The sequence below is a fragment of the Talpa occidentalis genome, unplaced genomic scaffold (assembly GCF_014898055.3).
Source record: "Talpa occidentalis isolate TD23 unplaced genomic scaffold, MPIMG_talOcc4v2.1 talOcc4.13, whole genome shotgun sequence".
NCBI lineage: Eukaryota > Metazoa > Chordata > Mammalia > Eulipotyphla > Talpidae > Talpa > Talpa occidentalis.
Window position 1 is genome coordinate 97,458,155 of NW_023601322.1, and position 24,946 is coordinate 97,483,100.

At 52.7% G+C, this 24,946-nt stretch overlaps 1 protein-coding gene across 1 annotated transcript in view; it reads right to left on the bottom strand.

The window, feature by feature from the left end:
• Positions 1-255: 255 nt before the first annotated feature.
• The window catches only part of HADH (hydroxyacyl-CoA dehydrogenase), a 34,216-nt gene continuing 9,525 nt past the window's right edge, over positions 256-24,946 (bottom strand). Inside the window, exons 2-8 of the mRNA XM_037509577.2 lie at positions 18,226-18,354; positions 15,942-16,099; positions 12,540-12,666; positions 9,320-9,409; positions 4,997-5,069; positions 1,900-2,016; positions 256-1,072 (exon numbers count right to left, since the gene is read on the bottom strand). Of these exons, the coding sequence (XP_037365474.1) occupies positions 954-1,072; positions 1,900-2,016; positions 4,997-5,069; positions 9,320-9,409; positions 12,540-12,666; positions 15,942-16,099; positions 18,226-18,354 (813 nt within the window). The 3' untranslated portion in view covers positions 256-953. The remainder of the gene's footprint in view (positions 1,073-1,899; positions 2,017-4,996; positions 5,070-9,319; positions 9,410-12,539; positions 12,667-15,941; positions 16,100-18,225; positions 18,355-24,946) is intronic.

Consider the following 24,946-nt stretch of genomic DNA (forward strand, 5'->3'; position numbering starts at 1 on the left):
CTTCAAAATTCTATCTGGGGAGATAACTTTTCTCAAGCCAATGATTAAAAGAAGTTTATATTACACTATTTCTCTTTGTTGGCAAAGAAGAAACAGATGTGCCTTAAAAGCTGTTTTCTGTGCCCTGAGTATCGCTTTCCTGGTAAGAAACGTGGAGAGACGGCTGGGCCAGAACACACACGTGCTGGCTCCCACAGGCCCTGCCCACCAGGCCACGGGCCACACCCACTGCCCAGGACACCGGGAGACCTGCTCCTTGGCAAGCATCTGAGCACACGATGGTTTAAAATTTGTTTATTGCATTTGTTTATTTCAATTCAAATTTTCACAGACTGAAAGACTACATGTCATTAGAGTCAACTCTTGTAGGCAGTTCACAGCAAAGATTTCTCATGAAGACGAGAGACAGTGATCATTCAGACTGCAGACTCGACTGTGCCCTGCACACCAGGCCCACACAGACTCTGCCCCCAGCTGGCAGGGTGTCCAGATGAGTAAACACATGACACCTGACCTCGGCCCAGGCTGTCAGCGAGGCCTGAAGCTGCAGGGAGATGGCGCTCCTCGGGCAGAGGTAGGGGAGAGCCGCAGCCCCCAGGCGTGAGTGGACGGCTGTGGCACGCGTGGCGCTGAGGACATGGCTCACTCCCGGAGGAGGGGCGTTCCCCTTCACCAGGGAATGCACCCGAGCCATTCTTTAAGGAAATGACTCGGTTCAAACGTTTGCTCCAAGGCACCCAGGGTGTAAAGCCTTTTAGAAAATACACAGAAACAAGTAGACTTAAAAAAGGGAGTTAGTTCTCAATGGAGGAGTCTGCTACTACTGTACCTAGTGTAGATAATTCGCATAGATTACAAAAGCATGTGGAAGGGCTGCAGTGTGAGCACTGGCGTCCGGCACTTGGGGGAGCTGGTGGTACCTCCTGGCAGGCTCTGCCCGGCCCGCTGCTGCATCACTTGTACTTATAGAAGCCTTCTCCACTTTTCTTGCCCAACTTCTTCTCTGCTACCAGCTTATTCAAGGATGGGCTGGGCTGAAACAAGGGGTTCTTGGAATCCATTTCATGCCAACCTGTGGAGAGCAGGGAGAGTGCTAATGGGGGGTGCAGGGTGTGCTGGGAGGCAAGGCTGTGGACAGAGCATGGGAGCGAGAGGCCTTCGGGAGTGACCACGGGGCAGCTGTAGCGGCACCACCAACCCGCTGTTCACCAAGCCCTTCCGGGCAATGGCAGATGCCAAGCTCCAAGGGCTCAAACAGAACCCAGTCATCGGCTGGGTAAACAACTTGCAGAACGTGTGAAAACTCTGATTTCACTACCACAGGGTTTTGCATCTTTCAACCAGAACCCTCCTTGCTCCTTCCAGATACAAAAGCGTTCTCTGTGGGCCATCAGGGCACACTCTACATTCAGCCGGTCATCCAGGCTTAGCGATCACTCTGACCCTGTCTCTGCAGGCACTGCAGCCAAGTGGATACCATCTCTCTACTTGGTAGTGTGTCCTGACTGTGGCGGAGGCTACACAAATCAGCCTAAGATAACACGACAGTAGACCAGTGTCAACTGCTGCTTTTGACACTGGGCTGTGGTCACGGTACACAGAACGATCGATGCACATGCTAAGGTCAGGGACCTGCCTGTGCTGACTTTGTTCTTTCCCAGGACTCTACTCACTTCAACATGTAAAGTTAAAAAAAAAAGGTTACCCTTGAAGAGACATGAGATGGGCACGTGTTCCCTTCTGTCACCTATTAGTGTGAAGCTTTCGCTGGTGGGGTAGGCCTGGGCATGGCCCCCCGAAATCCCTGCTCATTTCTGCTTACAAAGGCATTGCACTTGGTAAGTGAGAGAGACAGCCTCCACTCCATTAAAGGCAGAAAACAGAGAATTCCAATCCTACCGTCCATGATGAACTTGGTGGTGTCCAGTCCAACGTAGTCAATAAGTTCAAAGGGGCCAATGGGGTAGCTGGCTCCCAGCTTCATGGCAGTGTCAATGTCCTCCTTGGACGCGTCACCTGTGGAGAATGGGCAGCGCTGGGTCACCACTTAATTTCCCTCAATTCTCCTTGTCATGCGGCCAGTCCCAGAATTACTGGATTTTCACAAGTTGGCACAATCAGAACGCATCTGGAGCCATACTACTTCCCACGCGGGCGAGCTCGCATCTGAGAGGGACCTGGTGCTGGACAGGCCACACAATGTTAGGACCTGTCCCACCAAGCTACTCTGTGCGTGAGTCTGCTCTTTGCTCCTGGATGCATCACTGACCTTATAGCAGGCTGGGGCCTCCCAACTGGAGGAAGTTACTAGAACAGCATGTAAAACTACAGCTTACTTTTTAATAAACATGGGGGTTTTCTGATTGTTTTTAATAAAAGAACAAAGCTTTATGTTTTTGTATATGCTGCAGATATTACATGTACATTCTTCCTTTCTGGTTTTCTTGATTTTATAACAATGAATATTCCCAGCAAATCACATTCATGTGAACCTTTCAGACCAGATGCTTAAAGAAAAGCTAAACCCTGATTTCAGAACTGTAGTGCGAATCTGAAAGTGTCTCAGGTGGATGAAGACAAGAGCTGATTTTCTTTTTCCTTCGAATTTTACCCTTAACACATTGTTCCAGGCCCAGGAAAGTTCTTAACAGAAAGCAGCCTGTTCCTATTCTCAGAACTGGGACATTCTGTAATAAGGGGCTCTCTGTAGAATTTTGTTCTAAAATATAAAGAAAAGGTAACTCATGCAAAGCTAAAAAAAAGGAGAAAACGTTAAGATACTGAGAGAATTTCATACCTAAACATTTAAGATTTTAGGCATGTATGACATTAACCACTTGAATGTCTCTGAGACTGTTATTTTTTTACAAAAAAAACCCCAAAAAACAAAAAACAAACACATGCGGTACCAGAGACAGGCCCAAGGACTTCAAGGCGATCCAGGCATTAAAATCCCAACTGGTTTTTCCAGCTGACATTACTGGTGCTTCACCGACTACTCACCCAGAAGACCTGGCAGCAGAGTTTCAAGCAGCAGGAAACCAAAGAGCAAAAATGACCTAGACCTGGACTGTCAAGGACAAGCGGGACCAGCACACGAGCACTGCAGTGACAGGAGGGCATCTGAACAGCCAGGACTGCCCGCAGAGCCAGCGCGGCAGGCCCAGGAAGACCCCAGCACCACCAGGGAGAGGACAGCTTGGCAGCTGATGAGTGGCGTTTATGCTCAGACAGACTCAGGACTCAAGGTCAGGACCAGTCCGTTCCCTCCAGTGGTATTCACAGTCTCACATATCCATGGCTTCCTCTGCTAAGGGGCGCAGCACAATGGCTCCCGCTCGCCTCAGCTCCTCTAGCCACAGACGGCCAAGGACAGACAGTGGCCTTAGAGGCAAGGCTGTAACTGCAGATTCAGAGTGCCCCTGAGGACCCCTGGGTTTCAAAAATTAGTATGAAGAAATAATACGAAAAAAATGTAAATACTTCCACAAAGTCTACACAACTAAAATTTCTGTTAAGAGTCATTCAGAGCTGAAGAAGCAACGGGAGAGAGAAAACAGAGGCCAGTGTCCAAATGGGGGTCACTGGGGTGGCATCTCACCCGTATCATCCCTACCCTTCTTTAGGGGAACACATCCTTGAGGAGCCAACACCCTCTCCAGAGAGGAGGGCACATGCACGGAACCCCACTTTGGCCTGGGAGTAAAAGCCCCATTGGCTGGACATGAAGGAAAGCTTCTTGGCCTGACCTGCTGCTCCCTGCTCCCCAGCACCCTCCCGTCTGTCTCTGTGGGACGCACCCCAGCTGCACCAGGCAGCCTGTAGCCCCAGCATGGCCTAACCCCCTGTGCTGTACCAGTACTCTGGTGGGGTGGGGTGAGATGGCCACAGACACAGAGAACAGAAGAAACTGGCTCTGTGCCAAGTGCCAGGAGCACCCAAGTCCAGAGAACAAGCCCCAGCTCTGCGCAGGCCCGAGGAGGGAGAAGGGGAGACACGGGTCAGAGCGCAGCGCGCCTGCGGAGCCACAGCCCTGGGTGCCTGCTGAGCGCAGTGAGGGACCCTGGTCATGGGGGAGCAAGCGCAAAGCGCCCTCAGCTCACGGTCAGATACAGGGCATGTGGGAAAACAGAGCCAAGCGGCTGATTCGGGGGAAGAGCGATCACCACGTGCTCTGTCCCGAACATCACACCAAAAACAACCTGCCTTTCAAGGTCGGGGAGACACTTCCCCTCCTGGGAGGTGTAACTAGGCATGTTTGTTGACAGATAAACACAGAAGTGCCGGTTTGCTCTTGGAGCCACAGTAAGGCCAATGCCTCCATAAACCACAGAGATGCTTTCATATTTAAAGCAGATTGTGAGGAGGCAAATGTGCTTTCATCTCCGGGGAGGAGCGGGGAGAAACGTGCTGTTTCTAAAACAACAGCATCGGGAGCGAGCACTTGAGCAAGGAGTAACTGGAACAAGCAGGCCAGGTGCTCACCCTGTCCTCGGGAGGCCCATGCGCCTGTGGGGTGGCCCCACGGCGACCCTCACAGAACAGGGGCCGGGAAGGCAGACGGAAAGGCAGACCCACCTTTTTCATGACCCAAGGTCTCGTTGCAGGTGCTGGGTTGTATGTTTCCACAAAAGGGGAAAGCACTTTGTTGACCAACAAATATTGAGGAGAACATTCTAGACCGTTCTTACGGTGAAAAACACGGCACCTCCTTGTTACCCAGTAAGGCCGGAAGGGGTGTGAGGAAGGTCCTGCTCACACGTCACACAACCCTAAGGAACTTTAAAGGTTCCTTAGCCCATGATTTCTCCATTACTGTTATTGTAATGGACCCACGATATAAATTGATGCCCATGCCATCGCTCTGGCTGGCCTATGGGAAGTGGGTTCCCAGGGTCCGGGCCCGGAGGCTTCACGGGACCCAGGACATACCCTCTCTGAGCTGCAACGCTGTTCCTGAGCTGGGTGAAGCTGTGGGCCAAGCTTGGGCTCCTACCTCGCTCGTACAGCCTGATGGCCTCCATGAGGTACGGCACCAGCAGACGGTTCACGATAAACCCGGGAGTATCCTGTTTGAGAGAGAAACACAGAAGCAGGCCAAGTTTCACTGAATTTCTCCTGTCTGCACTACATGACAAGCCTATGCTACTCTCTGTCATCAAGCGATGCATTTTCAAAATTTGTTTAGAGTTCCTGCACAGCCTCGTCGCCCTCCTGCACGTCGATGCTGGCTCATCCAGCAATTATAGGACTTCAACAAAAAAATCAAACTCAGTGTCCTCAGGGCGGCATCCTGAATTAAAGACATATCAAGGTAGTGGTGTCACGGGAAGGGATTGGCCTCAGGGTGGCACAGTGGGCCCCATTCCAGTACCTTCTGGCTGCTACACAGAGCACAGGCTCTTCACCCAGTCCCCAGCAGGAGCCCATTCTCCTCATTCCTCCCACCTCCCTTTCAGGAACCAACAACCCTCAAGAGAGCACAACCTCCCCGGTTTGCTGCGACCCTTCTCATGCTCCTCAGGATTTCCTCACTCCCAGTACAGGGTAAGTACGGGTTGGGAAGGGGAGCAGGACCAACGGGCCAGCAGCCAGGGACCTTGATGGACGCTGGCCTTGCACAGACACCACCCAGAGAGTGGATCCTCGTGGAGGGCCTAGTATGGGATCTGGACTCCATCTCCCCTTCTATTTGGGGGTGGGGTTGGGGGTGCTGTGGAGTTATCCAAGTTGGCCATTTTGGGGGTGGCAGTCATGTAACATCATTCCACTCAGGAACTAGGGGCCTCTCATCAATAGACTGTAACCTGCTGCAGGCTGAACCCCCACGCTAGCTAGCCCTGGGCCCCGTGCTCCTGCCTTGTACAGACAGGTGCTCCATCCCTCATACCTGCATCACTGCCATCATCAGAGGTCAGAGAGCTGACCCTCACGGGCTTTGACCTGGCCCCCTGAACTCTGGACAAGCTGAAATGCCCCTCCCCTGCCTCCACAGGACAGACACACACAAGAGCTGCTTCAGTTTGACCAAGACTATGCTAAGGAAACAATGCTGATTTTATAGCGAGGGCGAAAGAGCTTCTCAGCTTCAAAGGAGTTTCTCACAGGAACAAAGGACAAGGTGCCCAAGTTCACAGGCACAGTGCATGCGGTGGGCCTACAGACTGAACAGTCTCTACAGGGGTGAGACACAGCGTGTAGGCAGAGAATATCAGCTCCCATAAAAAGCTTGGAATGAGGAAAACAGTGTGAAACTCAGCAAACACTTGATATTCACTGGCACTGAAAGAATAATCATTAGAACGACAGCATTTTGCCAATGACAGTACTGATGCAGGTTTTTCCCCATTATAAAAACACTCAGTACTGTTAGGGATGCAGAGACAGAGGCTCCCATAATACTAGTGGATATGAATAGACTCCGTCCTTTGCTAAAGCCATGTAATTTTTTGTGACTATTTGCCTTACCTTTTTCAAACTTAATATTAACTCCACTTTACTTACCGTGTGCCAGGTACTGTTCTAGAACTTTAGAAATAGCTCACTTCTTCCTAGCCAGAGCAATAAGACAAGAGAAAGACATACAAGGAATCCAAATAGGGAAGGAAGAAGTTAAACTATCACTATTTGCAGATGATATGATAATATACATAGAGAACCTCAAAAACTCCACAGAAAAACTAATCCAACTAACCAATCAGTTTAGTAAAGTAGCAGGATACAAAATCAACACACAAAAATCAGTAGCCTTCCTATACACAAACAATAAATCTGAAAAAGAAGAAATCAAGAAAACCATCCCTTTTATTATTTAAACAAAACTTGGGAATAAACCTAACAAAAGAAGTAAAGGACCGATACAAAGAAAACTATAAAACACTGTTAAAAGAAATAGAAGACGCAAAGAAATGGAAAGACATCCCCTGCTCATGGATTGGAAGAATAAACATTACCAAAATGGCCATCCTACCAAAAGCAATCTACAGATTCAATGCCATTCCAATAAAAATTTCAATGACGGTCTTCAAAGAAAAAGAACAAATATTTATAAAATTCACATGGAGCCACTAAAACCCCTGAATAGCCAAAGCTCTCCTAAAAAAAAAAAAAAAAAAAAAAAAAAAAAAAGAAGGGAATGGAGGTTTCACACTCCCAGACTTCAAACTATACTACAAAGCCAAAATAACCTAAATTGCATGGTATTGGTATAAGAACAGACAAATGGACCAATGGAACTGAATAGAAAATCCAGAAATAAACCCACAGATCTATGGTCAACTAATCTTTGACAAAGGAGCAAAGAATATGCAATGGAACAAAGACAGTTTGTTCAATAAATGGTGCTGGGAAAATTGGGTCGCTACATGCAAAAGAATGAAGCTTGACTACTACCTCACACCATGCACAAAAACCAACTCAAAATGGATTAAGGAACTAGACATAAGACCTGAAACCACAAAATATATAGAAGGAAATATAGGCGAAACACTATGTGACAAGCACCTCAAAAACATCTTTAAAGACACATCACCCAAAGCAGCGATAGCAAAGGCAAAGATAAACAGGGACTACATCAAATTAAAGAGTTTCTGCACAGCAAAAGAGACAGGAACCAAAACGAAGAGACACCCCACTGACTAGGAGAACAATTTTGCATGTAACACTAATGATAAAGGACTGATCACAAAAATCTACAAAGAGCTGATGAGACTCAACAAAAACAAAGTAAATAATCCAGTCAAAAAATGGGCAGAAGAGCTAAAAAGAAACTTCTCCAAAGAGGAAATGCAAATGGCCAACAGGCATATGAAAAAATGTTCAACATCACTTGTCATCAGGGAAATGCAAATCAAAACTACCATGAGAAACCATCTTACACCAGTGAGAATGGCACATATTAAAAAAACGAGCAACAACAAATGTTGGCGAGGGTGTGGAGAAAAAGGAACTCTCCTGCTCTGCTGATGGGAGTGCAAACTGGTCCAACCACTATGGAGAACTGTGTGGAGATTCCTCAACCTGCTAAAGATGGAGCTGGCATATGATCCAGCAATCCCTCTCCTGGGTTATTTACCCAAAGGACACAGAAACATTAATTCAAAAGGGCACCTGCACCCCTATGTCTATAGCAGCACTGTTTACAATAGCTAAGCTTTGGAAACAACCTACATGCCCCAAAATAGATGACTGGATCAAGAAGATGTGGTACATATACACCATGGAATATTACTCAGCAATCAAAAAAGATAAACATGCAATTTGCAGCAACGTGGATGGCGCTGGAAGGGATCATGCTCAGTGAAATAAGCCAGAAAGAAAAAGAAAAATACCAGATGGTCTCACTCATAGCAAGAGTTTAGAAAACCTAAATAAGGGACCAGGAAAAAGACTATAATAGAGTAAAAATCAAAATCAACAAGCAACTATAAACCAGAGACACACTATGGTGGGGGGGAAGGGGGAGTAAGATGAAAACAAGAGGGGTGGGAATTATATGGGGACTATAACCCTGATGAAAATGCATACATTGTGTAAAAATGCAAAATGACGTAAAAAATATGTAAAATTAAAAAGAAATAAAAAAGAAATAGCTCACCTCTTGTTGAACCCCGTGACACAGGTACTACCACTACCTCCATGTGAGGTAGAAGACATGGGCACAGGGAGGCTGAGTAACTTGCCCAAGGTTACCCAGCTCATAAGTGCCAGAGCTAGAGGGCAGCTTTCCCATGACAGCACCAGTGAGTGGCCACCCCACGGACCATGGGCCCTGAGGCACACACTCCAGGTATGTTCTAGGTGTGGCTGTAACCGCCTGCATGCCACATTAAGAGCCAGTGTAACTGACCAAGAAAGGCCCCTGGAAGCCCCAGGGGGCCCCCTAGAGGATACAGGTTCCCTACCTGCCTGTGCCAAGGTCACGCTGCGGCAGCAAGGACTCTCCTGTGAGCTAGTGCTTGTGCACCAGCCCTGTGTTCCAAACATGACGCCCCCGCGTTCTCTTTGGGACACAGTGTCTACTAGGCTGTTCCACATACAGGGGTCCCCGGGGCCCCACAGAAGCTGTAGCTGAAGTGGTCACAAGCCATTTATGACCAATAGCCATGACGGTCAAGAGCCAGGACCCAGACAGAGTGGGACCTCTTCTCAGAAGAGGTCCAGGCTCCATCCTGACGTCAGGGAGTGCCAGGGCCATGGGCTGGCTTTCGAGCACCGGGAAGGAAGCCCATCTTGCCCCTCATGGCACCCCTGACATGAGCAGGACACCCCAGAAGTGGCCTGGTCCTGAATCAGCCCTCCGCAGCCTCCCAAGCGCTACCTTGCAAGACACAGGATGCTTTCCCAGGGCCTTGGTGAAGTCCATCACAGACTCAAATGTCTTCTGGCTGGTCATGGGGGTCTTGATGACCTGCAAACGCAAAGTAGAGCAGGTCAGGACCAGAGAGCAGTGACTGCACAATGTGAGAATAGCACATGAGGACAGCACAATGAAGCACGCACAGAGGCCACAGCACAGGCGGCATGGCCCAGCTCATCGGGACAGAGGAAGGCTCTCAGCCAAGTGTGCACTTTAGGACAGTACATATGACAGATGCCCCAAATCAGGGCTGGCAGCATATACCCATGCATCTGAGGGGGCATTAAGGCTCTGTCCCTGACAGAGACAGAGTCTGAGTCCCCGTCACACCATTCACTGGCTCTCTGGCCTGGACAGTATCTTCACATTCACGTGACACTAAATCACTCTCTCCACAACTGGCAAATGCCAGGATCTCTGGTGTGTCCCCGATGCTGTGACGTCATCAGGAAGGTGAGGCAGTATGCGGGGTGTGAACACCACCTGAGGGTGCGCAGGTCAGCCCACTCCCCTGGCTACAGAGAAGCACCCAGGAAAGTTAATGGCTCTCCCTGAGTCACAAGGTCTCAGGTTCATGAGCTGAGTCTCCCCATCCAGCCCCCACGCTCTCCTCACTGGCACCCCAAAGCCAGCAGCTCTCGCTTCAGGACAGGCTTGGGCTACAGTGGCAGCTTTCCTTTCCAGCAACAACTTTCCTTTCCTTTCCTTTCCTTTCCAGACCACCCCGGGAAGACTGTGGCTACCCCTGGGGTTCCTGGGGGTGTCAGTGTAGAGTAGGCTTGCTGTCCCAGCTCCAAGCACCCCAGTTGGCAGTCAGCCCTCAGCCAACACTGGGGGCATTCACCAGTCAGGAATTAGATTTTGGAAATTAAGAGACCAGGCGGACACAAACTTAAATTATATATAAATATATGTAATTTAAATGCCCCTTAGGATCTTCGACAAGAGTCAACGCAAACAGGCTTGGCTTCTACATCACACCCTTTATATGCGCTCAGGCAAGTCACATCAGCCTCCAGCCTCCACGCCTCATCCGTCTTCTGTGAAATGGGCTAATGAAAGCTGACAGCGCCCCCCACCCCCGTAAGAGGGCTGAGGGCTTAATGAGCGCTGTCTGCGCAGGGATGAAAGGTGCCATCTAAATGGAGAGAATTACCATCATGAGGGCCTTAATGGGATCCCAGCGAGGGGGTGGGGCATGTAAGGACACTCGACACTCGGGAAGGAGGGCAGACCGGGAAGCACCACGGAGATGGGGCTGAGGGCTTGAGAGGGGCCCGAGCTGCTCTGCAGGCACCAGGCAAACAGCTCCGCTGCTCAGAAGAGGAAACGCTTCAGGACCAGAGAGATGGAGCTGGGACAAAGGCTGCTAACCGTGGCATATGAAAAGTACTTTCTCAAAGGAGTTGATAGCCAAGGTTTTTTAATAGGAGGCATGCATACCTGTAAGCACACCTGTTCATTCATTCCACAGATGCCAATGAGATATTTACTTGCATATGTTGCTTCCCAACAGTCTGGAAAAAAAGCACACACACACACACACACACACAAGTGCACGTGCACACAGAAACCCAGTCCCAAGAGAACTGTTCACTTGTGAGACAACTCACTTTGGGGCTCACCATCAACACAAAGGCCTAAAGTTAAAGGAAAAAAAGTAAACAGAGAAGAACAAGTTCAAAGGACATTTTCTAGAAAATGCTAACAGTTGCTAAGCAGTAGCTGTAACAAACAATGCTATGTTACCAAAGACAAAGATGGACATGATCAGATAAAAGCAGTCAAAAATATTATTAGAATTTTAAGGCAATCTACACAGAATGTCTTTATCTCCAAAATACACATATGAATGATACAGTAACTATAAAAATTAATTAGTCCTTTGAGTACCGCAATGTGGAACGCTCCAGTCTACCTCTTTGCTCTTTCTGCATAAGAGTAAATGCTGTTGGGCCTCCCCTGGTGGCGCAGCGGTTGAGCGCTGCACTGCGAGGCTGCCCGCAGCCTCTGCAGCGCCGGTTCGTTACCCAGCCGCCGGCGAGGATCCCACAAAAAAACAAACAAACAAAAAAGAGTAAATGCTGTTTCTTCCACTCCCCAGGTACTGCCCTTCATTCCTCAACTTCCTCAGCAACACCTTTGTCGCTGGGGCAAGCTGAGCAGAACAGATACTCGCAAGATTCTTGTGTCAGGGCGTCACTTTGAGAAAACGGTAGAGAAATACTGTCATCCTTAAATTAGAAGCTAATGTTTGTGCCGGGGTAGGGTTGAGGGGTAACGAGGGAGAAGCCACAGCAAAAGCACAGCTCCCTTACACCTTCCCAGGCGGCCTGGTCCCGAGGACAGCCTGGCTCCACGTCCCCCACACTTCGCACGGCAATAACTCCTTAGCCTCACAACAAATGCTACTTTAATAGCGGCTGCTCCCCAGACCCTGTAATTAGCCCCCTGTAAAAGGCAAGTTGCCACAGTTCATGTGCAAATTGCCTACTTTGACTCCATCCCCCGCTACCCAAGACTCCAAGCAAGCCAGCAGAAGCAGCCTGGACAGGAAGGCCCAGGCAGTGACCCTGGCCACGCCCCTCCACATGGTGGCTTTGTGGCCAGGAGGTCAAGGTTGTGGGGAGCTGCTTTAAAAGCTCTGATCTCACCACACAGGAGATGTGCCTCAGCTGGGGATGGTAGTTTGGCCCTGTTACACGTGGCAAAGTGGTACAGTCCTGCCAGAGTGTCTAATCACAGCCCTTTAATGCCTGAAGCAAACTGGCCTCTCCCACACAACATGTGGGGTTGTCCTCTCTGGGGTCCGCAAGGCAGTGATCTCCAGCGCTGCCCTCACCACCTTATGCCGACAGCTACACAAACAAGTCAACAACAGCGTCCTGATTCTGGACATCACTGGTCAGCGCAGGGCCAGGGAGACTCACCATACAGCCTTCCTAGCTCCCAGGTGCTCTTTTCCCTCGGGCCTGCAAGGACAGACTCTGAGCAGAGAAACGCAAGTGCCCAGGCGGGCCAGGCTGCGAAGAAGCAGATGGAGAGTGGGCAGAGCAAGCAGACAGTACATGCAGACGGGGACGGGCAATGGGCACAGTAGATGCGCACACACCACAGACAAGCAGACAACGCATACAGCAGCTCTCCACAAGTGGACACACACGAGCAGACCCCCACTGACCTCGACCAGCTTCATCACGGGGACAGGGTTGAAGAAGTGGAGCCCAGCAAACCGGTCCTGCCTGGTGGTGGCGTTGGCAATGCTTGTGATCTGCAGGGAGGAAGTGTTGCTGGCGAAAATGGTGTGTCTGCAGAGAGAGGTGAGGCACGTCAGGACGAGCCCATCTTTGGACATGGCCAGAACCACTCTCGGGCAGAGGCAGGGCAAATAAATGTCACGGCCCACCTCCAGGGCCCCACCCCAGAAGACATTCCGGGAAGATGCATGGTCCTACCAGAGGCAGAAAGCAAGGGGCCTGGCTCATTTTAATTGTAAATTTTTAATTTAACTAATTTAAGTTACCTGTTTCAAAGACATACTGAATCTTTACCAAACTTAATTTTAGGGAACAACGTATCTCCTGTCCATTGTGTTAGTTAATACTCACGATGAATGAGCTACTTTTCAACAACCTCAGACAGAAAATAAGCCTCAGCAATCAGAGACTAACTAGTACAGGAAAGGATGCCGGAAGGACCCTGGACACACAGCAAACAAGGAACTGCAAAGAAACACCTGAATCCTCAACAAGAAGCTTCTGGTAATACACAGGAACTAAGAGCCTTTCCTCTCAAGTGGAAAGCCTTATTTTTCCATTGAACTGGAATTAAAATGAAAACAAAAGAAAACGAAAATGGTTCAGAAGAGGTTGGAGGGTACACAGGCAGGTCCCGGGAAGAAGGGGCACACGTGTATCATGAATGTAGCTCAAGGCATTCTGCTCACAACATCTCAAAAAAGGCAGCACCATCTTCTTGTGTATATAAATACAAAATCAGTAATAATTACAACTCTATTCTGACTTAAGGCAAAATTACTTTTTAGGATCACAGTAAATAGCAGGGTCAAAGGCTGGGCCCACCAATTTTTCCACAGGCAGGACTTCTATGCTCTCCTGCAGCGCCACCTTGTGGAGAAACCTCGCAAAGCAGCCAAAGCTACTCAACCACAGGTGGGTCCCAGCATAGCCCAAGGGGTGGGCCTCCTCTGATGAGGGTGGGGAGATCCCTGCTCAGCAACAAGATGACACTAGGGCACTGAGACGGGACAGGTGGAAGGAGAGCGAGTGGGCAGAGGAAGCCAGTCACTCGGAAAGAACGCAGAGAAGCATGAGGTGAAAGACAGGCCAGGGGGTGGGGGGGTGGCTCCAGGGCAGAAGGGAGGTCAGGGTGGCCACCACCACCTTCCTTGGGCAAATGCCAAGTGTGCCAACTTGATGGTGAGATGGAGGGACTTTTACTTTTAAAAAATATGAAAGTTTTCAAGTGTGAGAATTCTTTTTTTTTTAATAATTTTTTTTAAAGATTTATTTATTTATACATGCACTGGGTACAGTCAGAAGCTCGGGAGGGTGAGAGAATTCACCAGAGCCAGAGCGGGGAGCAGAGCAGGCAGAAGGACCGAAGGACACTGCTGAGGGGAGCAGCGGGCGGCAGGAGAGGTCTGCGCGCCATGCGGGACCCTCCTCCGGTGGCCGGGGAGTAGCCGGGGATTGAACCGGCGTCGCAGAGGCTGCGGGCAGCTTCGCAACCCAGCGCTCAACCGCTGCGCCACCGGGGAGGCCCTCAAGTGTGAGAATTCTAGTTTTCTGGCTTTCTGGTCAGTGGTGGAAAATACGTAAATTATCACGATCCTCCATGAAACAAGTGTGGAACCGGAACTTCCAGCCCCAGGCCCCAGGGTCCTCTTACAAACAAAGGGTGATAGACTAGCGGAGAGTTACACTCGGAATGTGGAGCCTTCTCATGGGACATTAAGAACTACCCACAAAAAGGGGAAGCCAGGGGCACTGACCACCCCCATCCAGGCCCCCAGCTCTCCGGCACAGCCCCTCCCAGCCAACCAGGGACGGGGGGCTCCTCACAATACCACACCAGCACCATGAGCTGGCTGAGCCGGCGCACAGCTCACCCCCCAGCACAGACAAGTCCACCCTCCTCTCCTGGACACATCCGACTCTGGGCCATCTTGTGTTTCTCCCTGAAACGCAGGCAGCAAAGCCTCACCTCCTGCCTGTGGATCCAATGGCAGAATGTGGCAGGAGAGCCCTACGTGGCTGAGTGGCGGGGACACGTTAGGCCACTTTGTTCTGGATCACACAGACCGAGACGGTAACCAGCGCCGCACACCTGCGGTTACAGCCGGTGCGTCTGATGCTAAGGACACGCCGGGGAGCAACGTGTGACTGCTTCAAGGCATATGCCAAAAACCCTGGCTGTAATGGGCTGATCTAACATGAAACCTGGAACGTGCGGGAGGAGGGCGGCAGGCCGGAGAACCAGCCACCCACGGTGCAGCTGCCTGTCACAGGCCACCTGTTGCACTGAGGTTAGGGGAGAGCGCCGAGCGCGCACCTGACGCAGCAGGCACTCGGGACACATGCACGGGACGAGTCCTGAACCACCCTGTGTGCAGCTGCCACTGGCGAAACCAGATGTTATGTACCCCAATTCCTCAACTGGAGTTGTCCATGAGGAACATAAGGGCCAGAAAAGCCTCACACCTGTCCAAGGTCGGAGGGGACTTTCCCCACAGCCCTTCCTACTCGGGAACCCACAACCCACAGGAGGGCTCCTGCATCCCTCACAGTGTTTCCATAGCCCCTAAATGTAGGTGGAGCCCACGCACGTGGGGACCGAACCCAATATGAGGGTATCAGCCTGGTGACAGGTGACAGGAGGACGGGTCGCCCCCTCCTCAGGGGCAGGGGCTGTCCAGACAGAGGCTGGAAAGCTCTGCGAGTTCTGTGTAGCAGGCTGCCATGTGAGTGTCCCCCCACTAGTCACAGGTCACTGGTAGCTGCCTAAGGATTTCTTTGTCACAGGATCTTCTGACGCTCATGCCAACCGAGATGGGTGCAGCATGGCTAGGCCACAGGAAAAGCCGACTCCACTACGCCGCGACTGCTGAAAGCCAAGAGCGAATGTGAGGAAAGGGGCTGAGAAGTGCAGTGCACGAGAACACAGCGGCCCACAGCAGAGTCCCAGCGCAGGCCCCGCTGGGAGGCTGGAGAGCACCTTGCTGTCGCTACTGCAAGCACCAGGCTTAGACGATGCTCGGAACAGGCAGGGGCTGCCAGAGGGGCTTTCCTCCAATCACACCAAGGCTCCCAGGGGCACCAAGGACAGGCCCACCCACAGCTGCTGCCAGAGAAGGCACTGCCCCCCACTGAGAGCGCCCCCCACACCGGGTGACCAGATCAGGTCAGGCCTCGGGAAGCACACTGGCACTGAGGACGGGGACCGAAGGGAGCAGTGGCAGATCTCCGGAGGCAGCTGTGGGGCATGGAAGATGAGTGCCCGGCATCAGACTCTTCCCGGGGAGGCCGCCCCAGCCTGACAAGGACGTCCAGGGGTCACGTACTCAGCAGCAAACTTGTCCAGCCTCTTGAAGAGCTCATTCTTCAGCTTCAGGTTCTCCACAATGGCCTCCACCACCAGGTCCGTGCTGTGGACAACCGCCGCAGCGTCCGTGCTGGTGGAGATGCTGCCTAGGGTCTTCGCCACGAACTCCTCACCAGCCTGGGGTGGGGGAGAGGGAGGGCACACTCACTGCGTGCACAGGGAGATGGGAAGAGGGTGCAGGGCCTGGCCTGCTACCTGAATGTACCTGAAGCCCTAAGAAACCAAGGTCTCTCCACTGCTGCTCAGGGCCAACTGCATGGCGCCCAGCATCCAGACATCAGGCCTGGCCTGTCAACAGCCTGCTGTGGGCCACCCTCATGGTCGCATGGGGGCGGCCTGTCGGCTCTCGGCCTGCTGAGCATGCTGCTCCTTTGCCCGCCAGTCTGTCTCAGCCACACAGGCAGCTTCCATGAAGCCAACACCTTGTCCTTCCAGGACAGGGGAAGTCCAGCTCAGCCCCGCTGGTCCACGGACGCTTTGCTGACTCACGCCTGGCACAGGAGGCCCAGGAGCGCTGAGAGGGCAGGGCCAGGCAAGGCTGCTGAGCCCAGCAGCCATTCAGCAAATAAGCGCAGCCTGTGCCAATGTGCTGACGGAGGCCTGCCCAGCAGCATGCAGAGGTGAAGGACACGAGGAGCAGCACCCCCTTCCCAAGCAAGGCCCAGAGCCTCTGCCCAAAGGGGACACTGGAGGAGCTGGCCAGCAAACGTGACAAATCAGGTTATCTGGGTGTAGACTCCAACTGCCAGCCCTGGGCTCTGAAAGCCACCTGCCGGGGCCCTGGTGACGCACCTGACATCGCGGCCCTGACCAGAGGAACATGGGAACAGCCGGGGGAGGCAGTAATCTGCGCGTGAGCTTCAATGTTGGCAGCAATGCCCTCTGAATTTTTCTAGATGGCTAGATACGGGGAAGGAACAGGCATGGGGAAAGAGGTGGAGAAAGTCAAGCCTCCACACATTGCTTGTAGAAATGTAAACCACTGCAGGCTTTGTAGAATACAGTTTCTTGTTCCCCAAAAAGTTCAAGGAATGCCATGGGCCCCAGCAATTCCACTCCTAGCACCGACTGGCGAGAAGTGAAACGACAGACTAGAGCAGAGAGCACAGCCATGTGCACATCACTCACAACAGTGCAAAGGCGGAAGCAACCCAGCAACCAACAGTGTGGTAAAAAGCACAAAAGGGCACGCCTCCATCATATAAGGAACGAGGTTCACACGCTGCATGGGGGGCGCTGGGATGGCGCCGCCCACCCGACCAGACCCAGCTGGACGAGGGCCAGCGCGTAGGCCCTGCTTCGAGGAAGCCGCTAGGAGAGCAGTGTGGAGACGAAGAGCAGGCCAGAGGTGACCAGAGGTTGGGGGTGAGAGATAGTGCTTCAGGGGGACAGAATTGCTGCTTTGAAAAAGAAAGTTGTGCAGTCGTGTGAATATAACCAAAATTACTGAACTGCACCCTTAGAAATGGTAAAGATGGTAAAATGTTTGTTATATATAATTCAGCACAAGAGAAAAATGTTAAAAGGCAACGAGCAGGGCGCTGTGGAGACAAGGCAGAGAGCACAGGGGAGCCAGCTGCGGCGCCCTCTGCCTGAATAAACAGACACCACCAGGTCAGGCCCCGAGGACATCAGGCTGGAGCCACTGTGCTGGAGGACAAGGTTAAGCAAGGTGACCCGTGTTCACGACTAACCGCAAAGGCCCAGTGAGAAAGTGCCAGCAAGCCACAGGCTCAACCTTCCGGGAATTCAAGCTCTTGTGTCTCGCCTCCTGAGGCAAAGGGAGAAGTATTCACTGTCTATTTTCCTCTCCAGAGAGCACATTTAAAAACAGGCAAGATATTATCTACACCATCAAAAACCCCTGTCCTAACAGTGTTGACTGTCAGCCTCTGCTAACAGGCAAGTGCAAAGCGGCTTCCTGCTTCTCGCCCTCCCAGCGCTGTGACAGACCTGTGCTCTTCACGCCCACGTTCCCGGCGGGCAGGCCGGTCGCTACCTGCAGGAACTTCCTCTCAACCTCAAACCCCAGCTACACGGCTCTCTGCATCTCCTCTCCTGTCAAGGACGCCAGAAAGATCGGGGGTGATGTTACCGCGTTGGTCACAGGTCGTGGGGAAATGAGTTTTACACAAACAAATCAAAACCAGCCAGTGACGCTGAGATGCCGCAGCTCGCCCTCCAACCCAGGTGCAGGGAGCAGGGGACGCGGAGGGCTGCAGGCTTCGGTGACGGGACATCACCTTCGGGTTTTCTGCGAACTTCTTCTTGGCCACTCTCCTCAGGCTTTCCTCAATGTTCTTTTTGGATTTCACCAGGATGTCCTCCGACTGGTCCACCAACATGACGGTGTGGCCAGTCGCTGCAGCAACCTGGAGCACAAGACAGAGCGGAGAGGTCAAAGGTGAAGGAGGCGCGTATTCCACAGGCGCTCCACCACCACTGCAGGCACAGCGAGATGAAGAAAACCCAAGGAGCCAACAGTCACTGAACAGACACCTCTTGCCAAGCCCTGTTCTCACCCGCCTCCAGGGTGAGCTGTGTGTCCTCGACAGCTTCCACGGCCCTGTAACCTCCTCCGGCCCTGAGCTGCCAGGTCACATGTGGCTACTGAAATGATGGGAATTTAAACTTCCATTCCTCAGCCTCACTGGCCACATTCCAGGAGCTGGGAGCCGCTGGGGGCGTGCATCCCCAGCCCCTGGGCTCGAGCTGCTGTCTGGTCAGCAACTGCTCAGGCGTGACACTCTGATAATGTGCAGACTGCCCTGCCCCCAAGGGCTACTGAGTGACAAGACCGCTGTGGTGAAAGCAGTTCCTTGGCGCTCAGACACTTTAGGAGGGCCACCCCCACACATGCGCCTCCGGAGCTGAGCGAAGCAGCTCCAGGCTGGCATGGACCCAGCTTCCTGAATGAGTGACTAGGTAATGTGGCCAAAGGTCACTGGTGGTGTTACAGGCAGGTGTTAAGAGGCGTTCGGAGGCCCGCGGGTCTGAGACCCCCAGGGGCGCAACAGAGGGCTGTTTCAGCCGAATGAGGTAGCCCAGAGAAGTCACTATGAAGGGGCTCGAAACCACCACCACAATGTGCCATTCTTGAAACTTGCCACCTAAAACCCAAAGCTGGAAACGGAAGAAATGGGAGCATGGAGGCAGAGAGGTTCAAATCCCAAGGCAAGACTTCCCAGGGACACTTTTTAAAATGACGCAACAGGTTTGGAAGGGAAGTTAATGCCAAGGGCGCCGCTGGCCACCCAGGGGAATCTGTACACCTGCTGCGAGGCGGAGGTGGGGGTGGGCCCACCAGCCCATAGCCCGCCTGGAGCCAAGAGCAGGGAAGGCGGGCACCCAGGCCCGACAGCCCCAGCAGGGCAACGGTGTGGCAAGGCGAGCGTGCCTGCCTGCAGGACGGAGGCCCGCAGAGATGCGCCTGTCAGCAGAAACGTGGACTGCAGCAGGCCGGTAGCGGGGCCACAAAAAACTTTGTCTCCAAAGTAAATGCCACCCACCCAAGACCAGTTTCCCTCGGGCCCACCTAGCCAGGACCTCAAATCCTGGGGTGCGCATTTCAAGACAGCAAGAAAAACAGTGAGGGTGAAGTCAGAAGCTGCAGGACAGAGCACTGGTAGCCTGACAGCACTGTCTCGGGAAAGGCCGGGGCTGGCCTTGGGACGCTCACATGCGGCGTGGGTTTCCCCACACCCAGCTAGGAGTGAGTGGCTCGGGGCTCCCTGCCTCCCCGCGGGGCAGGACACGGGCTGTCCAGGCGACCAGCCCAATAAGCGGGCTAGGCACGGGCCCCCCCGAGTCACGCGAGACAGTATGTTCCACGTGCGGGCCCAGACCCTGCGGCCGTGGGGGTGAGGCATACCCCAGGGGCCTTGGCAGGGCGGATGTGGATGTGGGAAGTGTGGGAAGCCTGCCTCATCTCCTCCTGACTGCTGGTCTGCTCTGGCACCCCTCTGCTCCGAGGAGTCTGACCACAGGTCAGGTGCTGCAGGTAACCAAGGCGGGCGGGGCGGGAGATCTGCTGCCCAACCCCCCCCCCAACACAGAAGCTCGGAAATAACCTCAGATTCCAAAGGGGATTAAATGAATGGCTTTGAGACAGGCACCCCTCGGGGCCCCCCCCCACACACCCCCCCTCGAGCAGCAGCTCAATGGGGGCCTGTTGGCCAAGGAGAGCACGGCAGCTGGCAAGGCAGGGAAGCAGAGCACCTCCTTGGGGCCTCCTGCTTCTGTTCTGCCCCCTCGGTCTGAAGTCCCTGGAATGCACGTTCACATCACTGCTGACCTAGCCCTGCGGATCAGGCCAGACTCCAGTCCTCAGTCTCCTGCCAGCCAGGACCACGTCACCCTCAGATGTCACTCATGCCTCTTTGGGCCTCTTTGCTCCTCAAGGAGTTGGGGGAAGGGGTCGGCACAAGGTGGGGCGGAAAGAGATAAGGAAGGGATTGTCCTGTAGGTCAGAACCTTCGGCACCTCGGTAAGAAACCCTAAAAGGAAAACTGCCCAGCAGCTACTGTGTGAGGATCCATATGTGGGGTACACTGGGGGGGGAGAGCGGAGGACCTGACTTGCAGAGCTCCCACAGTCCCCTGGGAGCACCCCCAAGGGAGGCCGAGAGATCGGTCCCTGCGTTGCTTCACTCTGGCGTCAGAACGGGCACCTCAGAGACACCGGGCGAGAGCGGCATCAGGCGCGGGCTCCTGGGCGACACTGCCAGGGGTTAAGTGGCGCGGCTGGGCCTGCGAGCTGGGGTTCATTTTCAGTGTCGACCAGTGGGTCCCCGAGATGCGGAGAGAGGACATAGGCCTTCCTCGTGGCCCGGCACCCCATCAGGAGTGGCTGTTCCCCTGGGAACTCAGCTCCATGGCCCCCCCCCACCTCAAATGATTGCAGTATTTTCTCAATTTTGGATGCTGCAAGGTGCCTGAACTGCTCTCTTGGTTTAGTGCGAAGGCAAACACAGTACCCTGACGGGAGAGGTGCTTTGCGACCCCCAGTGGGAGCCTGGAAACAGCAGATGGCACCAAACCCTGTGACCGCTGCTTCTCCCCACACAGTCAGCTGAGACGCGGATTAACCGAGCGCGCGCTCGGAGACGGAACCGGAGCAGGAGACGGAGCACGCAGACGCGGTCTCGCCAGCACCGCCCTGCTGGCGCTGTTTCTGGTTGGTTGGCGAGCCCGGGGTGAGGGGGCTCATCCAGTGGTCATCCCTGGCTGGTGTGGCAAACGCTTTCTACAGCATCTTGTCTTGCCCTGGTTAGCTCACAGAGCTTGCGGGAATGTGAAGGAGACCGTATGGTGCAGTCACCCCGCAGACAGGGAGAGGAGGACCTTCCTGGTCAAACCCGAAGTGGGCCGAGTCAGGTCTTTGTGGAGAAACCACGGGCAAAAAAGAGAAATATGAATTCTCCCCACAGCATTTTCCACTTACGACAGAGCTCTTCGGTGAGGGTCACAATTTATTTCAAAGCAACAAACCACTATCACAGCACAACGTCGAGGGACGTCAGGCTACGCCTGCCTGCAGAGAGCACCCCAGCCCAGTGTGAAGTATCATTTCTTTTTTTTTTTTTTTTGAAAGATTTATTTATTTATTTATACAGCACTGGGTACAGTCAGAAGCGCAGGAGGGAGAGAGAATTCACCAGAGCCAGAGTGGGGAACAGAACAGGCAGACAGATGGAGGACACTGCTGAGGGGAGCCGCGGGCGCGACAGGAGAGGTCTGTGCACCATGTGGGACCCTCACCAGCAGCCGGGGATCAAACTGGCGCTGCCGAAGCTGCGGGGCAGCTTCGCAGCCCAGTGCTCAACCGCTGTGCCACTGTGGAGGCCCTGTCACCATTTCTTACAAGCAGACTCTGGGACACGGTCACGGCATCCAAGGGACTTCTTGTTCAACTCACCTCTGCACCCCCCATGCTGGTCCATAGTGAGCACCACGTATAGCGCTGAGTGAAGAAGCGAACAAAGAAAGCACTGCAGGTGCGACAGACCTCTCCTGCCGCACCTGCTGCTCCCCTCAGCAGTGTATTTCGTCAGTCTGCCTGTTCTGTTCCCCGCTCTGGCTCTGGAGAATCCTCTCACCCTCCTGCGAATCTGGCCTGTACCCCGGTTCTTGTATAAATAAATCTTTAAAAAAAAATAAAAACAAACAAACAAACAAAAATAACAAAGAAAGCACTGTAGCCCCTGCCTAGGATGTATTAGATGATCAATAAAATGCACAGGATGAGTCCAGTGCTCTCTGAGCCTATGATTCCAGTCCTTTTCTGCAGGCGCGTGTCAGAGCTAGATTCAGGCGTGGCACAAACCACGTCAGACCCTCAGCCTAGACAAGCTCAGTCAGCTGAGGCAGCCACAGGCCACCTGAAGTCCTTCTGAAGGATCCATGTACTTGCTTGGTTCTCTGAGAGACCCCTGAGTGCTGGGAGAGCTTAGAGAGTGATGGTCATGTACCCACAAGTGACAGAGAGATCATTTAAAAAGAGGAAGGACAAAGGTAGCAAAATTAAGGGAAGCCACGGGCTGAGCACCTACTGTGTGCCAGGCACATGAGCTGTGTCCTCCAGGACTTTCTGATGGGCCTCACAGCCCTGCCGAAGCAGGAATCATCCTTGCTGTGCAAAAGAAAGGGACCCAGAGTGACCGAGTCAGTCGCCGAAGGCAGCTGGGATGTGGGGCTGTGAAGTCAGGGCTCGGATCCCAGGTCAGTCTGGTTGCAAAACTTGTTTCTTATAAACCAGTTAGGGGAGCACAGGAATGCTGCCATGTGTGCCAAGACAACCAGCTTTCAGACTACCAAGATCTTGAAGTACCACCTCCCAGGAAATCCACGGGGAGATTTTGTAATCCCTCTCCCCTGTGCCTTACTGAACTATTTCACTTATTAATATCAACAAAAACTCCTAAGTGGAGATGTATCACTTTGTCGCTAAACCAAGGTCCTTCCAGAACTGGCTTCACTGGTTCATTTTACAGAAGAGAGAAGCTGAGCTGTCCAAGCCCCACAGTAAGTGAGCCTTCAGGCCTACCAAATCGCAGGCATGCTCCCAGGCACGTGATCTGACAGCACCCAGAGCACCTGTGGCTCCAGGACAGAGGTTCTCAAAGTCTGGGGTGCTGGGCCAGTGGCATCCTCATCACCTGTGGACTTGTCAGAATGTAGGTTCCCAGATTCCACTCCAGACCCATGAACACAAAACCCTGTGGGGCGGTCCCCTCAGACGTCCTTAGCCCTGTCAGGCCGGCCTTCCCTTCGCCACCAAAGTCCCCCCATTACTAGGGGGCAGACTGGTGGGTGGTGCGACACAAGTTCTAGACCCACAGGACTAGGCCAAACCCTGCTTTGGCTAGTCCCTGCGTTCACCTGCAACAAGTTATTTACCCTCTCTGGCTATGGTTTGCTGGTCGTAAGAGTCAACAACAGTCCTGGTCTGACAGGATTGCTGTGAGAATTAAAGAAATGAACACCAATTCAAGTGCTTAAACCAATGCCAGGCACACAGATGATGCCTAACGCTTGCAGGCAGCTGCTCTAGCCCCTGCTTTCTCCACAAACAACATAATTCTTAAATCCTAGCAATATGGCCTCCTTCACTGCCACTGTGGTAGGAAATTACAGATAACTCCTCAAAGGCCTTCTAGTTGCTAAGCCAATGCCTACTCTTCGCCTTCCCGGTGCCAAGGAGGGCTTGCTTTCTGAAACGCGCCCTTCAGCCCCTTATCTCTACTTCTTATCTCTGTTCTGCTTAGAGATATTAACTGACTTAGTCACCTCAGCTTCTAAACAAAGAGATCCTTCAAGGTTCTGCTTTCAACATCCTTTTCCTGCATTTGTATCCTCTCCTGGAATTTGTCTTTCTCATTATTCCCACTGTGCCTGAGCCCAATACATTCTGTTCTGAATCAGCTTCATCTCGTCCCCGAAACCACAGCAGATCAATGAAAAAGTGATCACAGGCTCTAGCGTATTGTTAAACCTCACACACTTTAGAGCAGAGATCACGAACCATCCAACATGCAGGAGAAATTCCAGATGTGAAAGTTAAGTCAGACATGGAAAAGGCAGCCAGCGTTAACCTCTAAGGATGCACTCCAGCTAACACCTGGGACCTTTTCAAAAGAGCTGCCGCGTCACCCACTTCTGAGTCTTGGCTGCTGTCACCCCAAAGGCTAACACAGGAGGCGCTGGCTCACTGCTACCTGTGTAGCCCACCGAGGCCCAGAAGCCAGTCACCCCCACCAGTGTGCGGTGCAACCGCCACGAGGCCTTTCCTCACACACGCTTTCTAATGCGCCTGTTTCCTCACCGTCACAAGTGTCCTGAACGTCACACCGTGGGGGTGAAAAGCCTGACCTCAGCCACACAATCAATCATCTGCATTGGGTCATACCCAGACAGGACGGGGGGCCAGCTGTGCCCGTGACCGCTGTGCTCACACCTGCCGCTCCTGTGGGGCCTGCGCGAGGGCAGCGACCACACGTCCTCCCCATGCCCCACCACCAGCACAGCCGGGACACTGATCATTCCCAAAAAGAACACACAGAACAACAGGCTATTCTCGAAAGCCTCAAGTTAAATTATCTCTGGACTAAGTTCTCAAGAAATCACGATTCGTTTCGTTGCTACAAACAATGACAAATTTGATACAAAGTCATTGTAGAATTATGAAAAAACACATTATTTGTTTAGAAAAGACCAGGAAGAAAAGAGCTAATAAGCAGAGCGTAGTCAACCACCAGTGGGAAGACAGGCTCCGGGCCCCTCTCTGCCTTCAGAGAGCAGACTCGCCCCATCTCGCGTGGCGGCTGAGCCAGGCGCAGGAGCCCCCAAGACTGCAGCATGGACTTAGTCTTCACTTCCTCCAGACGTGACTGCAGCCTGTACCTTCTATCAAAGGGGCCATGGGCCAGGCCTAAGGCACCAGACCCCGCGTCAGCGTCCTTCTGTG